Consider the following 16,046-nt stretch of genomic DNA (forward strand, 5'->3'; position numbering starts at 1 on the left):
GAGCCATACCAGCCGGGCTAGTCAGATGTTCTGAATTGTTAAGGTCCTGCACACTGTGGTTCCTCTCTCCTGGGTAGGACATTCGGATTCTATGGGAGATAGGTGAGGAACAGGCAAGGCTGGCGGAGACTCCTTCCTGATCAACCCATTTCCACTGGTTTCCTGGGCTGCTCATCAGACCTGGTTGTACTTATAGGCCAAGTGGACAAACTCATACCCTATCCGCCTGTCAGAGTCACATGCACCCTTCAGTCCCAGCCCAAGCCACCGCCTCCACAAACAAGTCCTTGATTCTTTCTGCAGCTATTCCTTTGCTCTTTCATTGCTATTTAATTATGTGTCTTTCCTACGGTTCTTCTCTAATTCTACTCGTGCTAATTAATTATAATCATCGTTCATTTTCCCTAATAGATCAGAAACTCCTTAGAGATAGATACTATGTAGAATTCATCTCTCTGCTTCCCCCTCCACTCTCATGTCTGGCCAGGGGCTTAGCTTTGCACATAGTAGGAGTTCAATAGATAGCTGTTAAAATGGAATTTGCCTTAGTTTCTTAAAAAACAGGGTGTATGTGAAATGGGTAAAATGATCCCTGCACAAAAGACAGCCCCACTCCTCAAAGGCCCTATGTCAAACCTTATGGAATATGGTTCCCCCCTCCCTCCAGCCACATCACCAGGGTCACTGCAGCCGGATCAGCCAGCACGAGATATAAAGAAGGCACAACCGGACCGGCAAAGGCAAGGGTTCTGAGTTTGGTTATATAAAGAGGTTAAAATTACATAAGCAAAAGCAAGGGGCTGGTGCTCTTCTATGTCCTCAAGGAAAAACCAAGGAAGGATTTTGTGAGGGAGGGGGTGGTGACGAGGCAATGAAGGAAAAAGAAAGGGAGCTTCCTGCCAAGAACAAGGACACAAAGGGGGATAGCCGAGACCTGAATGGATTCCCCACCAGGACAAGAGAATGAGACACCACCCCATTCCTTTTGTGGGGACACCCAGACACTGAGGTGAAAGGTCATTATTGTCTCAGAGCGGCCTAAGGCTCTGCTTATGCCTCAAGGTCAGCTTATGCCCCAAGGGATGTGGGAGCAGAGGGAGGGAAGTTGGAAGAGTACTAACATGGAAGTCAGATAAAGCCATGAGCAGCAGGGGCGGTGGGAGATTCACTCCAGAAAGTGCCTGTGGGAAAGCCTTACCCGTCTTACGAGGCAGAAGATGGGAACAAGCAAGGAATGGGGGAAACAAGTCAGATTTGGGCCCGTCACTGGTAGAGCAGGTGAAACAATCCACCCCTACACCACCCCCGATAACTCAAACTCTCTTCATTGGCCAAGGACTGAGGGTCAGAATATAGCTCCCCTGGGCCAGGCGCGAGGGAGGCAGTGTGCACAGGGGTTGTTGGGAGATGGTGGGGGCTGGGGAGGGGGATTTCAAGAATCATATCTCAGCCAGCAAGGGGAGGAAATCTATTCTGAACCTGCTAAGTAAAAATCTAATTTAATTCCAGTTTCAGGATAAGAGGTTTAGTCCAGAAAATCCTCCTTTCCGAGGCAGTGTGGGAGGATGTTATCTGTTCTCAATTTTCTATCAAATCGCTCTTTCCCTTCGGGACCACAGAGGATGAGGCAGTTCCTCCATCCAGGCCCAGGCAGGAGACTGAGGTGCCTACGGAGGCCCCACACAGCTCTGCCCGGCTGTCCATCCCCTCGGACTCTTCTTCGCCCAGACCTCCTCTCACTTCTGACTGTGGCCACAGGTCATGCAGGGCACAGGCAGAGGGCAGGGCTCCACTGGCACCCTCTCCCGCCTGGGAGGAAGTGCAGGACACGTGGAGCAGAGGCTGCCTGAGCCTGCGCTCTCTCCCCAGGGGGCCCAGCCTCTCTGAGCCACGCAACCACGTCTCCATCACCGCCCTGCCAGGGCCCACGCCGATGCACACAGAGGACTCACCACGGGCAAGGAGGCGAGTGAACCACCCCTAACCCCCACAGCCCCAAACGGTACCTGCCAAGGCCTTGATCCGGGACCTCTCAAAGAGCCTGGCCGAGCTGTTGTCATTATCCAGCTCATCGTCCGGGGCATCCCAGCGGGCATTGATCCGGCTGTACGGTGGCTGGTTGGCCACGTTTTCAAACTCCGTGGCTGATGTCATGTCAGCAGGCTCTCAGCAGCTACGCCTGCCTCAGTCTTCATGGAAGAGTCCCTGGGGAGGGAGTGGGGGGGAACAGCAACACAGTCAGGGGTTAGCTCCCACCCCCTTGGACTTTTTCTCAGGGGAAACTTATTTGGAGCATCCAACAGAAGTAGATCCTTGTGGGAGCAGCACACAGTGCCATCTGCCTGGCCATGCTTCCTACCCGGGTCTCTGGCTCCTTGGATATAAAATATTGCAGCAGCAGCAGCAACAGTAACAGCGGCAGTGGCGGCGGGGACAGAGAGCTGATGCAGCAAGGGTCAGGATGGCCAGCAGGTGGAGACATGAGTCGCAGCAAGCCCGCTTCCTCCAAACCCACCGCCACTGCTGTGGAGCCTCCGGGAGCCCGAGAGGGCAGCTCTCCGGGGAGCCTGAGGCTAGCGGGACAGGCTGGGACTGGGGCCAGGACCCAACCTGGGGTGGGGGGAGAGGTAAGGGGGGGGAGAAGCTGGAAGTTGCCTGAAGCTGACTCAAACACGAACCAGTGGGAAGAGGGATGAATGTGAGCTTCAGGATGCCATTGGTGTCAGCAGCCCTGGCAGCTGTGCTGGGGGAGGTTTACTCCTCCCAGAGGCTGCCCAAGAGTTCTTTCCCAGCTGCAAATATTCAGAAAGCTGAGCTCTGGTTTTGCCTTCTCTGAAGTGCAACCAGGTGCTCAGACAAGGTCTCCTGTTGAATCCCAGGACAGAACAAGGAGCCCAGACGAGCCTGCTGTTCCATCAAAGCCGTCAGCATGATGGTGGGGTGGTGGTGGTGAGGGGATCCCATGGACAATGGAGCTGTGCGTGTTCATCTATGCAATCAGCATGGTCATCAGGAGCCCTGGGTCTTCATTCATTCATTCACTCATTCATTCATTCATTCAAATATGTACCAAATATGAGGTGGCAGGCACTATACTAGACAATTATGAGCAAGACAGAAAGGGCCCTGTCCTTATAGACCTTATATTCAGGCAGCAAGACAGACGATTAAATGAGCAATTACAATGAGTGTGGTGGGTGCCTCCATTGGGAAAGAATGGGAAAGGTGGGGGACTCATGGGAGCACTGGGTGTCAGGGGAAGGGAAGTTTAAGCGGATTACTAAAGGGGGCTTGGAGGCACCCCGTGAAGGGGTATATGGAGAGGGACGAGTCCCCACAAAGGGAAGAAAGAGCAGGAGCACAGTTCTGAAAGTGAGAGAGAACATGGCAATATTGGAAGCCGTGCCACGTAACTAGAGGGTGAGGACCGGGTCAGGGAGAAAAGTGGGACAGGAAGCTAGAGGCACCAGGCTAGGTCCTGAATGTCTGGTGCCTTTGGAAAATGACTAGCTTCCTTTAGCCTTAATTTCCTCCCCTGTACCTGCCATTCGGTCATCTCCCCAGGGACCTCAAAGGACTCCAAGGTCAAGTTTGTAAGAGAGGACAGGGAGCCCAGAGCCTTTGAGCCCAAGAGAGCAAAGGGAGGTGCGTGGGGAGGCGGCAAGGCACATGACACGTGTCTACAACGAGTGAGCTGCCAGGTAAACCGCTCCCTCCACGAATATATGCACCACACACACACGCACACACATGCACTCATATCACAAACACAGACACACACTCCGACATACACACTCACCCAAGCAGGCACGCATTTGAAGAAGAAAGGAAGCAAGCTCACCAATCCAATCATAACTGCAGGGCTAGAGCCGTTGTCTTTCCGACAGAATCACTTCATATTCTTTTTCCCACTCTGGTTAATCAATCCCACCACATCCCTTTGAGGTGAGACGTGAGCCAGAATTATCCACTCTAATTGCACAAGGGAGAAAACCAAGCCTACTGCACTGAGGCCTCCCCAAGGTCATCTAGGGAATTATGGCTGTGGCTGGGACCACAGGCCAAGCGGCAGCCAGTTCACCCCCCTGGGCCAGGCCGATTCCAAAGAAGCAAGTGGGAAAAAAACACGGTACATGGGGACAGAGGGCATGCCCCAGCGTCCAGGAGTTGGCAAAGGTGTTTGCTACTCAGGGAAGGGAAGGTGGAAGGTGGAAAAGCCAGTCATTATCCCAAACACACATGCCCTACGATGCCAGGCCTGTACCCTGAACAGCCCTGTCCTTTTGGAAAACCTACCATCTTCTACAGATGCACGGGCTACTTCCAGGGCTGGCATTTCCCACCCAACTGGCTGGGCCAAGGTAGTTGGGAAGGAGTCCCAACTCCACATGCCTTTCCCCACTTTCCTCAGGGGCACTACAGCTGGCTCTGAGCAGGAGAGGGACGGACAGGCCCAGGGATCCAGTACTGAGAAGGCTGAGCTGCCAGATGCAAGAGGCAAGGTGAGATCGGATCCTGCGTGCAGGAGGTAACCAGACCCTGGCTCTCCTTGTCTTGGGCTATTTTTAAGAGTGGCCGCGAGAGGCCCAGGCCACGGGGCTGGGGGAGTGAGATTACCTTTGCCGTGGCTCCGTAAATAAGTCTGCCCCAGAAAGATGAGCCTGAGCAGGCAGCCCAGCGGCCCAGCATTCGAGACAAGATTGATGGCCCCGGTGCAGAAGAGCAGCCACTAGACAGCAATTCATCCTGCTTAAAATCGCCATGCCTCCTGTGACTGCGGCTCAGGGAAGGCAGCAGCCAGGCAACGCTCTGCCCGGACGTGAAAAAACACACGTGTGTCTAAATATACAAGTCTAGAGTTTTCTTTCTTTGTTTTTGTATTTTCTAGCAGGATCAAGTCCCTGAAGACAAACACCAAGGAAAGAAGATTCAGAAACTGAAGGGAGGCCCTCTTCTTCCTGTACCCCACCCCCCGCCCCGCCATGCCCACCCCAGCGGCCTGCCCAGATGGCATTCCATCAGAGCCAAGAAGATGGAGGGGGGGTGCATAGCGGCAAGGGGAGAATCTTGGAGAATTTAAGTGTGAGCAGCAGAAAATAAGAAAATAAAAAAACTACAGATGGTTATTCTAGAAAACCAAACCAAAACCACACACACACACACACACACACACACACACCCCACAAAACCTCGATGCCTGAAACCAAATTTAACCCAGTGTCACCCATGTCTATTTCCATTACTATCAAAATGTCCCTTTGAAGGCCTAGCAATAAAGAAGCCATCAGGACAGAAAATAATAGCATATGTTGGGGGCTCATGGTGGGAATATCTCACCAAATGGGGAGTCATGGAAATGACATCTAAATTGCTATCTGAGGGGAACTTGGAGATGAGCCGATCTGGTCACGTTTGGAAAGCTGTCAGTCATCTGGGCATCTAGAGTGGCCCTCTGAGTATGAAGGGCAGCAAGCACGTGGCTAACAGTAGACTCCACACTGTAGCTCACTCCCCTGCCATGAAACCCAGGAAAAAAAAAGGAAGGCCTAAGGAGTAGTTCCTTGTTCAATAACTTCCCAATTCACCCCCAAGCTTCCAGGAAGTCCTCATAACCTGTCAGCATCTGGTCAATCTGTAGGTGGGTCTCCTCTGGCCTGTGTGACTCTGTCCACAAATGCCCACCTTTCCCGCCCATCTACCTGCCTGTCTAGCAGCTAGGTAAGCCTGTCTCTAAATGCAGAGTCCCTCACCCAGTGGGCTCTGCCAGCCTGACCCCCGGTTATATCTTGGGCAGGATGGGTCCCTAGAAGACTTGCCCACAGCTCAGTACTGAAAAGCTCATCTGACTGCACAGGGCCCTCACTGGCAGAAGGCGTGCCTGCTTGGTTAGTAGGTTTCACAACATCACTGACGAAACCCACAGCTCCACCCTTCCCACGTGTGCCCAGGAACCCATCCGCTTCTCAGATCAGGTGTTAGGCCTCAGAATCTCAACCTCCTGTGCTATGCCCAGTTAATCCCCGGGCGGCTGGAACCCAAGAAGCGGCTGCAGTGGCAGCTGCTCTCGGCAGGCAGGGTGCTGCCGCAGCCCTAGCTAGAACTCACCTCGGCCCTCCCCACAGTGCTGAGCACAAGGGGACGGATGTGCTTCTCCTCCCTGTCCCATCTCCTCTTCTCTGGGCCACACAAATGTGTGAAGCAACAAAGCCCCTTCTACTTCAGGCATGGGAAACAGGGGCGGGAGGTGGGGCATGCAGGGCGATGCCGCTCTGCCTTAGCAGGGTCAGAGGTGGAGTCTGTTGCAATAGCTTGGACACCATCTTCCTTAAATAGAGAATTTAGACCCATTCTGCCTGTGTTTTCTCTCTAGCTGTGAGGTTTGACCCCTTACCTGCTGTCTATTTTGTACTGCCCCCAAACCTGCTTTTTAGATATATTTTAGTACTATGACAACCCAGGTCAGGAGATTAAACCCTGAAGTTTCTCCAGTAACTTTTCTGCCAATGCATTTATAATGCACAGTCACAGACACCCTAAATAGTCAAATATATAAACAGTCACTAAAACAGCATGAGAGAATGAAATGCTGAATACTGAATAAATAAAACCAGCAAGAGAGCCAGTGAGATGCCCAGTAGATTTTCAGAGTTCTCTAAATCTACCTCCAGCCTTACCTTCCTCCCTACCCCCAAGCTCTAGTCTGGCACCTCCCTCAGTCTACCAGACATCTCTACCTAGAGATTACAGCTCAGTCTCAATATGGCTAAGGCTGAACACATGGCTCCCAGGATAGGAGAATAAGGGGGTTTCAAGACCTTGGTGATAGAGAGGCCAGGTAAGCACACCCCCTGCGGGTGACCTTTCCAGCAGATGGACATTACCTCCAGCACCTGGACTAAGCCGCTTCCCCTCCCTCCCAGAGCACACTCTGCTTTTCCACTCTGTAGTTCCCATCCCGACCTGCCTGGCTTCCAGTTCATCAGCAGCAGGATGTGGTTTGGGTTTCTTAAAGTCTCAAGATTCCTATCCACGGTTGCTACCATCAAGGATTCCCATGCATTTGTAAGGTCCTGGTCATTCTAGCCCACTGCCACCTGGTAAGGCCTTACCCAGACCCTTCTGCTCCAGTTTCTGTCACCAGGCAGGGACATCAGGCACACATGTCACAACTTGTCCCCTCATCATGGAAAAATCTCTTACTAAGAACTGGCTCTGGTTATGCTGCAGCTGCTGGGATGGGGGTGAAGGGTGGGATCATGGCCCCAACAGCTCTTACAGAGATTTGGTTGGGGAACAGGTGCAGCTCAGCTCTGATATAGGGATTGTTCCATTAGCCCTCTATCTTAACAGCATCTCTCAGTGCCTCACGTTCTACATAGAGGCAAATGTCCACTGGGAATGATTAGAGGAGACAGAAGAGGTGATACTCTTAACATACATACAGAGTTTTCAAAGACCAACCTCTATTGGGATTCCTGGGCTTAATATCTACATTCACAGAAAGCTACTACAACCCTGTAACTTTTCTTATCTCTCCCAACTCACTTCTTTCAAGATAGACACTGGCTCCACTCGCCAAATAAGTAACATTCTGTGGTAGTTGAAGTGAAAGTTGATGTCCAATTTCTCATCTTCCATGAAGACTTTTCCAGAATGCCCACTGTGACCTCTCTCTTCTCTGATGAAAACTGCACAGGGGGCGAGTGACATCTCAATATTGGGAGTGATCAAGAATAGATCAAAATAATCACTGAGATATTTTTAACGAAGTAACTGATTCAGAAAAGATCATGAAAAACAACAACCATTAGATAAGAGGTTGTTGGGAGCTAAACAATAGAACCAAGTTCCCAACACTTGAATTCACTGATGAATCTTAATATCACTAAGAGCAGAACAGCTAAATACTGTGTGTCTCCTAATATGATGCAATACAAGGGACGTTGAGATCAATGACATTCTTGCCAAAAAAAGGTGAACCACAATCTGATCAAGTCTTTAGAGCTAACTTCCCATTTATAGGAATTATAGGAGATCAAGAGACAACTTAAATGACAACATAAGGAAGCAAACAAATCCAGAATATGGGACATTCTGCAGACAACTGACTGCATTTCTTTGACAAGTCAGTGGCATTAAAACACACAAACACATACACACACACACACACACACACACACACACACACACACAGAAGAAGCAAATAGTAGGGACTGCTGTAGATCAAAAGAGATTTAGGAAATGTAATAGCTGAGTGCTTTGTGTACCCTGTTTGGATCTTGAATCAAAAATAACTATCAAAAAACACTTTTGAGACAAACAGGTAAATCTGAATACAGCTTGGTCTAGGCACTGCTGGTGATGTCCACCTGCTGGAAAGGTCACCCGCAGGTGGAATGCCGGGCCTCCCCCTGCCTAGACTCTAGGTTCCTTGTAGGCAGCAGCCATGTGTGTCTTACTCATTTTTGTATTCCAGTGCCAAGCACTGTGCTTGGGACAGATAGGTGCTCAAATATTCTCCTCCTCCTAGAGACCTGAGCTCAGATTCTGGATTCTCTTTAAATCCCTCTGTCCCACCATATGCCCTGACCCACGCACTGCCCATTCAGTTTTCTCACTTATGTGTAGTGAGCACTTATTTAATGCTTATTCATCACTAAGGCCAGTCACTCTGGCTCTGTAAAGTGTCTTCCATTCATCATTCCTTTATGTTCTAAAGCTTCCACTTCACTTCAGGCTCTTACCGTTCCCCACCTGGACTTGTGTAATGGTCCATCTCTGTACATGCTCCATCTCTTCGATCCATCCTGCAATCTCTTTGATCCATCCTGCACAGCCCTTCTCATAATGACACACTTCTGCGCCATGAGCTTTCAGAAACAGTGTCGCACACAGTCTACTCCAAAGCCCTACACCATTCGGTGCTGAGCTCATATTCTCTCTTATGCTAACTCTGCTCCAACCAGGAGGGTCCAAGTGTTCCCCATCCCCACCATTGTGTCATGTGCTTCTACGACTTTATTTGTGTCATATCCCATATGCTAAAATTTAGGTACCTCTCCCTTTTCCTTGCAATTTAAAGTAAATATAATTTGCAAACATTTAGAAACACAATATTTAACATTTTCCTAGAATCTGAGTAAGGTTGCCTCTCCTCTCCTATCCAACCTCATGGATCCTCCATTGCCTCTGTGGCCTAGTGAAGGGCCAGTCAAGATGGGCTCAAGGAAAGCATGTGATGATGAGCTGTGCACTCCCTCCCCTCCTCAGTCCCAACCTCCCCCAGTCTCATTGCTGTGCTGGGAGAGGCCAGATCCTCACCATCCTTCCCTCTGCCCATCCTTCCAATCCTGGGAGGAAGGTGAGTCCTTAGCTAAACAACAGAACCAAGTTCCCAACACTTGAATTCACTGATGAATCTTAATATCACTAAGAGCAGAACAGCTAGATACTGTGCATTTCCTAATATGATGCAATACAAGGGACGTTGAGATCAATGACATTCTTGCCAAAAAAGGCCAGATCCTCACCATCCTTCCCTCTGCCCATCCTTCCAATCCTGGGAGGAAGGTGAGTCCATATTCAATATGACCCCCAACTATTCTCTCCTTGTCATCCTTTCTCTCCTCCCTTTCAGAGTCAAACCTCAAGACAAAATTACCAAGATAAGAACAGGCGATTTACAACAAAGGAAGAGATACCCAGGTCATTCGTTACCCAAGAAACTCAGATTAAAACAAGGAGACACCCAGGCAAACATCATCCAGCTGGATAATGCCAAGGTGTGGTGACACCCAGATGGGAGTGTGGGCTGGCCTAGCCATTCTGGAGGACAGCGTGCCAGTTCTCAGGCAGGTTACATATCTACAACTCTGTTTCTGGGCATACAGACCAAAGAAATTCTCACTCGGGTCTAAAAGGAGACTTATGGAGGAACAACTGTAATAATCTGAACAATAAAGATTTATTTAAAAAAAATAAAAGGAGACTTATGCAAGGATGTTCACTGCAGCATTGACTGTGGTGGAGGAAGGTGGGTATACTAGTAACCTGGGTGTCCATCACTGGGGGACGGGTAGTAAAATGTGGCAAATGTACACATGGAGGACACTAGGCAGCATTGGAGGATCTTAAAAACATAGAATAAGAAACAGAACAAGATCCATAACACACCACTGAGATAATTTAAAAATATATGCATAAAAAACGACATGTATTGTAAGAACATATACAAACAAAAATAACTCTTAAAAACATGAAAATGGTTGCCTCTAGGTAGGAGAGAGGGGAATAGAAAGGCAAATGGAAATAAAAGGAAATCAATCAACCAACCAACCAGGAGAGGGGCCTTGACTAGAAAATGACAATGAACTGAGAGATATGATGGCTTACCTCTGCTGCTAAGGTAAAAATAGACACAGTATATTTATGTACAGTCATGAGAGCTTCCTCATTCCATACCTAACTCCTCAATTTATTGAAACCTGACCTCCCTCATTTCTTCATAAAACTATTCTCTCCAAAGGGTACTACCGACACTCCCCTTCCTTGTTGCTGAAAACAACAGATGGTTTTCAGGTCTTTGCTTGACTTCTCAGCAGCATTAAGCTCTGTTGGCCATTCCAACATTTCCTGAAATCACTTCCTTTGTCTTCCAGGACTTGCTCCTTGTTCTCTCAACTCTCTCTTCCTCCTTGGCCTTCCCTGTGGGCTACTTTTCCTCTACTGTCCCTTGAATGGCAAATTTCTCCAGAGTCCTATCCTGGGCCCTCTCTACTTCTTCCTGTCAACACACCCTCCTTAGGCTCTCTACTTCACTCCCATGACCTGAATACCATCTCATGATAATGGCTTCCAAATCTATCTCCTCAACTACCATCCATCACATCTGACTGCCTCTGAGCATCCACCTGGCAGAGCCACAAGCCCCTCACATTCAGTATGACCCCCAACTGAATCTATCACCATCCCCGTCCCACTCCTTCCTGCCATCTTTACTGTCCACCAATATCCCAGTATCTCATCAATTCATCCCCCGCCACGTCTCTCAAATCTCTAGTCTCCGTCTCCACCGCTCCTTCACTTCTGGCCACCATCATTTCAAGTCTAGTGATTTCCTGCTGATTTCTTTGTATCCATACCCATGCTCAGTACTGTAGCCAGAAAGATCATCTTAGAATGCAAATATGATACTGTCACTTCCATACTTTAATAGCTCTTCTCTATCTCAGAAGAAAGTTTAAAACCCTAATAAATCAGTCAAAGCTCTTCATGATCTACCGCCTACCCGAACACTTTTCAACCCAACCCTTCCTCCCGCCATAAAGAACTCTATTCAGTTCCCTGGCTCTCTCTGGTCATGCTCTTTGCACATGCTGTCCCCTAAACCCAGAAAACCCTCTCTCCTTTTCAGAATAATTTCTTGTCCTTTAGAACTCATCTTAGTCTTCACTCCTTCAAACCCCTCCCCCATCTCCACAAACAGCCCCTAGGGCAGTGGGGGTGCTTCTTTTAGGTTCCCATCACACTCAGTGCTCATTTTCATCAAAGTGTTTAACCACCTTGTAGGATAACAATCTATTTCTCTCTCTTTTTCCAATTGACTGTAAGATACGTGAAGCCAGGGACATCCTAATTCATTCTTTTTGTCCTAATCACCCAGCATAATGCCGTGCATGTGAAATGAGATTAAAAAATGTTGAGCAAATGGGGGAGAACTGAGAAATGCAGAGCCCTTAAGAGGCTAACAGTGGCTCCTGCAGAGGACACCCTACGTAGAGGCCCATTTGGAGGTCAGGGTGGCCAGGGGGCTAGAGACGGGGCACACAGCAGTAGTGCTGTGGATTGAGGCTGGGCATCGATGCCTTGACATTGCCAATTGCTGCCCCTGCATCTTCAACCACATGTTCCTGCCGTCTCTTTCCTTTGGCTAGACCGTGGCAGCAGGGATGGGCAGAGGCCACAGGGTCCAAGCTCCTATAAATGTCTGCAAATCTTGAAACCACTGAGAGCAGCTCTGATTCAACCCATGCCTCAATTTCCTCACCCGAAACATCGAAGAAAGCAGCAGCTTCTCACCCAGACTTCTTCTAGACAGGGAAGCCCTACCGGTTAGGGCCTACCCCACTCAGCGGCGGATCTTTTTACATTTTATAATTCTTCTGTCATAGAAATGTCAGTCATAGAGTGGTTTCCACCCATATATCTGTGCCACACAACCGAAAAGAGCTATCTCAAAAGTCGAACCGATACATAATATATAAATTAGGGGTGCCAATTTAGTTATTCATGCTAGAGCTTTTAAAATAATTAGGTTAGTGTTCATCTTTTCAAAGTTGCTCAGGCCCACAAGGCTTCCTGAGGGAGCAGGTGCCGGCTAGAGGATTCCACATGCCTGACGCAGCGGGACCGTCCTGGACACATACAAAGGCCTGGAAGAGCCCGTGTCTGCCGTGCCCAGCTCCCCAGGCCTGCAGAGAGAGCGCCTCTCGGCCACCAGAGTCTCTTCAGCCCCTTTCCCTGGGCTCTGCTGATGGGGAAGCACTGGCTGCTGGCGCAGGCAGTCGCTCTGCTGGCTCCTTATGGGACTGTGTGGCAGAGTCTGGAATTTCCTAAGACCTTTGTGTCCATTGTCCCATTTAATAAACACACACATTCACAAACTGTTAGATCTTATTGTTGTTGTTATTTGCTGCTATTATTATTCCTATTCTATCAAAACAGAAGAGCTGGGTTAAAATCCTAACTCCTGTACTTAGTAGCTGTTTATTCCACTATAAGTCACTTAACGCCTCTGTACCTCAGTTTCCCCAGATGAAAATGAGGGAAACACCCTATATTTCTGTAGCAGAGACAGCTTGGGCCCACCAATGTCCGAATTCTACCCTTTCTGCACACAGCCTGGAGGCGTCTTCCAGGCAACCTTGTAGTTTAGGTATGGCTGTGCATCACCTCAAGGTCTTAGCCATAAAAATATTCCCCATAATTCTCTTACCTTTCCCCCTGAATTCCTAGAATCTAGATTATGGGACCAAGATGGAACGAACCTGATTTCCTGGATAACTGTGGGGAGCAAAGTCTCAATTTATACCCATTTACTCATATATGATATGAGCAAAAAATAAAATTTTAGTTTTTAATTCTTTATTAGAGCAGTTAGGGTATCCTAATTAATATACCCACCACTTACCACATAAAGCTGTTGTGGAGATTAAATAAAGTTATGTGAAAATGATGTATAATCTGTATAGAACCATATAGTCCTAAGGTATTGTTATCTTACATAATAAAAAGGTAATATTTAAATTACCATCACTCCGCTATGCCCACGATTGGGCCAGCGGGAGACACAGGGGGCGGGACTCGGGGTGGCTGGGGTGGTGATTGGGCCGGCAGGACGCTGAGCCATGGCTGTGCTGCGGCACAGACAGGCCTCTGGGGCAGCGAGCCGGCGTTTTGGAGGTTTGGAGGCTGTGTGTGTGTGGGGGGGGGGGGGGGGGGGGCGGGCGGCGCGGTTCCCCAGGGAGGAGTCTGGCGGCAGTTGGGCCGCAGGAGCATGTGGCGGCGGCCCCAGCCTTCCTGGGCAGGAGGCAAAGGCAAGACCCCGGCCTGGGCTCCTGCCACAGGAGGACCACACCCCCGCCCCGCCTCGCCCTAGGGGCCCAGGGACTTCGGAGCTGCCGACCAGCGGACAGACAGCTTACACGTGCATGATTAAATCATGCACTGGGCTTCTAGTTTTCAAATAATAGACAGTATCTCTTAGTATTAGGATCGTGGGTCTCTTTAATAAGCACACTCTCATAGTAAAAAGAAAAGTGTACAGTGGGTGGAACCTATTGGCATTGCCCTGGTGCCCCTTCTGAAACTTCCTTTCACCCCTGCATCAAGCCTCCATGCTCTCCCAACCTCCCTTGATGCCAGGTTCCTCCACTGAGTTGAATGATCCAAGAGATAGTCCTTCAGACCTACTCTACAATCTCTTCTTTATTTTTTATTTTTATATTTATTTATTTTTAAAAAATATATTTTTTATTGATTTCAGAGAGAAAGGGAGAAGGAAAGAGAGATAGAAACATCAATGATGAGAGAACCATTGATCAGCTGCCTCCTGCATGCCCCCTACTGGGTATTGAGCCTGCAACCCAGACATGTGCCCTTGACCAGAATTGAACCTGGGATCCTTCAGTCTGCAGGCCGTTGCTCTATCCCCTGAGCCAAACTGGCTAGGGACCTTCTTTATTTTTTAAAAAAATATGTTTTTATTGATTTTAAAGAGAGAGGAAGGGAGAGGGATAGAGAGAAACATCAATGAAAGAGAAACATCTACTGGCTGCCTCTTGCATGTCCCCTACTGGGGATCGAGCTGCAACCCAGGCATGTGCCTGACCGGGAATTGAACCAGCAATCTCTTGGTTCATGGGTCGATGCTCAACCACTGAGCCACGTCAGCCGGGTCAATCCCTTCTTTAAATAAATTTGACTTTGGTAACCTAATTCCTTCTCATTGTAAGCCCCTTAAAGGAAAGGATGCCATTTTCACCTTGGAGGTCCTTGCATACGGTAGGTACTCAATTAGTACATAATAATAATTGGGTAGAACAAATGTGAGTATTTACCTTTCCAAGGGGCCAGAGTATCCCTTCCAGGAAACATATTAATAAGGGAAACATATTAATAGAATACCTTACTCAAAAGAAGGATATAAAAGAGGTAGTTTAGGAGCCAAACCAGGCCAATGTGTGAGAAATGGTTAGTCAAGGAGGCTACTCAGTACATTCAAATCATGCAAGGAAGGCAACTGTCTATTGCACCTCCAGGGAAAGTCAGTTGTGCCTAGAGAGTCCCTGAAAAGTGTAGACTTAATTCAATATACAACTTGTGCTAGCAGGCTAACCCTGGGCAGGGAGAAGGAGCTATCCAAGGTTAAAGAACGTGGTGACAAGGATGTCAGAATGAAACCCTATTTCCTGTCTTCTAGAGTTATACTTAGACCTCTTAGCCTCACTGCTGACCTGGCCATCCCCAAGGGCTTTGATGAGTTTGCCAACCACTATACTAGCATCTTGTAAGACTTGAGTACAGAATCAAGACATGCATTCACAAGTAGGTTGCCACTATTTATTCATTAAGTCAACAAAATTTTATTGAATAATAGCATCCCAAAAACCCATGAAATACTTATGTATAAATATATAAAATATATGTAAAATCTATAGGATGGAAACTACAAAACATTGATGAAAAAAAATGAAAAATCTAAATAAATAGAGAGCTATATCATGCCCATGGACTGGAAAATTAAATACTATTAAGATGTAGCCCTAGCTGGTTTGGCTCAGTGGATAGAGCATCAGCCTGCAGACCAAAGGGTCCCGAATTTGATTCTGGTCAAGAGCACGTACCTTGGTTGCAGGCTCCTCCCCGACCCTGGCCCTGGTCAGGGGTCATGCAGGAGGCAACCAGTTGATGTGTTTTTCGCACATCGATGTTTCTCTCTGTCTTTCTCTCTCTCCCACTCTCTCTAAAAATCAATGGAAAAATATCCTCAGGTGAGGATTAACAACAACAAAAAGATGACAATTTTCCCCAAATCAATCTACAAATTCAGTGCAATGCCAATAAAAACCCCCACAAGATTTAAAAATATAAATCCACAAGCTGATTCTAAAATTTGTATGGCAAAGCAAATAGAATAGTAAAACTATTTTGAAAATAAAAGAACAAAACTGGAAGACTTACATTACCTCATTTCAAGACTTACCATAAAGCTACAGTCATCAAGATAGCGTAGTATGGGAAAAGGATAGACATACAGATAAAAGGAATAGAATAAAGTCCAGAAATAGACTGTCCACACACACAAATAGACTAATATAATATATACAAATGACTTGTAACCAAGGTGCAAAACCAATTTAACGAAGAATAGCCTTTTTAACAAATGGTGCTGAACAACTGGACATAATATAAAAAAGAAAATAAACTTTGACCCATATTTCACACTATATACAGAAATTAACTCAAAATAAATTATAGACCTAAAT

The 16,046-nt window shown here is 47.8% G+C and overlaps 1 protein-coding gene across 2 annotated transcripts in view; it reads right to left on the reverse strand.

Moving 5' to 3' along the window:
• Positions 1-16,046, reverse strand: part of SPTB (spectrin beta, erythrocytic) — a gene marked incomplete at its 3' end in the record, with an annotated part of 122,602 nt that overhangs the window by 63,495 nt on the left and 43,061 nt on the right. For both annotated transcript variants that reach the window (XM_079769230.1, XM_079769229.1), the window contains exon 2: positions 2,007-2,205. In XM_079769230.1, coding sequence (XP_079625356.1) covers positions 2,007-2,154 — 148 coding nt within the window. In that variant the 5' untranslated portion in view covers positions 2,155-2,205. The remainder of the gene's footprint in view (positions 1-2,006; positions 2,206-16,046) is intronic.

Source organism: Cnephaeus nilssonii (assembly GCF_951640355.1).
Source record: "Cnephaeus nilssonii genome assembly, chromosome: 4".
Classification (NCBI taxonomy): Eukaryota; Metazoa; Chordata; class Mammalia; order Chiroptera; family Vespertilionidae; genus Cnephaeus; species Cnephaeus nilssonii.